Here is a 921-nt window from a genome sequence, read left to right on the forward strand (position 1 = left end):
GAGTGTTTTTTTATGTGCGTACACTTCTGCTATCGCGAAAATAAGTTTCCACACCTGGGTGCAGGGTAGCGTTGGTGGGGGGGGGGGAGGGAATGCAAGGAAAAGGAACAGCTGCAGAAAAGAGAACAAAATAAAATTTCTTTGAGGCTAATTCTTCCTTTTCGCCCCAAAAAACAACCTCTCTGCGACGATACAAACTTCAGGCACCGAGGTTGTTCTTTGAACTGCGCCAGACAAAGGAGTAAGTTTGAGAGCCTTGAGGCGAGGCACAGAACAGTTCAAAGTGAACTGATCTCCCGGAAGAGAAAACGGAAAATTTGAAAGTTTTACCTGTTCAAAAATTTCCGCACGATTTTCCGTTGCATCTGCAATATATCAATAATAAATCAGACTATATCATCATAAGAAACACAAACGAAATATAACAAGGGAACCAAAATCACAACTAGATGTTAATGACGGAGGGATGGCGAAATCGTGACGTCACAAAAACACAGGTGTCACGGGGCTCACTAATTGACATTTGCCGTCCTATTTAAAGTGGGCGAGAGCAGAGGGCGGAGGTCACTTCGCTGCTCTTCGTCGCCGCCTTCAGTAGCTATGGGGAGATCCGGGTCTCTGTGCGTCTTCCTCCTGGCATTGTCCGCCCTCTGCGCCCACGCTCGCTACAGCGCGGGCGTGGGCGGCGAGGCACGTAGGCGTGTGCTCGTCGAGGTAGGGCAAAGATGGCGTTTTTTTTTTTACATATCTAATTATTCATTTCTTTTTATCTCTTTAATTGAACGCTTTTTACTGATTCAGTTCCCGGTAACTCGACAAGGATATTTTTTTTCGTCTCTTTTTTTCCCTCTGTACATCTTTCTGATTATTGCTTTTCTAATGAGTGAAGCTTTTTAACGCAGTCGGTGCAAACAAGTTGAT

At 45.1% G+C, this 921-nt stretch overlaps 1 protein-coding gene across 1 annotated transcript in view; it reads left to right on the forward strand.

Moving 5' to 3' along the window:
* Positions 1-555: 555 nt before the first annotated feature.
* LOC119586220 (ovochymase-1-like) overlaps positions 556-921 on the forward strand; it is a gene marked incomplete in the record, with an annotated part of 21689 nt that continues 21323 nt past the window's right edge. Inside the window, 1 exon segment of the mRNA XM_037934924.1 lies at positions 556-714. Within this exon segment, the coding sequence (XP_037790852.1) occupies positions 601-714 (114 nt within the window).

Source organism: Penaeus monodon, chromosome 21 (assembly GCF_015228065.2).
Source record: "Penaeus monodon isolate SGIC_2016 chromosome 21, NSTDA_Pmon_1, whole genome shotgun sequence".
In the NCBI taxonomy this organism is placed as follows: Eukaryota; Metazoa; Arthropoda; class Malacostraca; order Decapoda; family Penaeidae; genus Penaeus; species Penaeus monodon.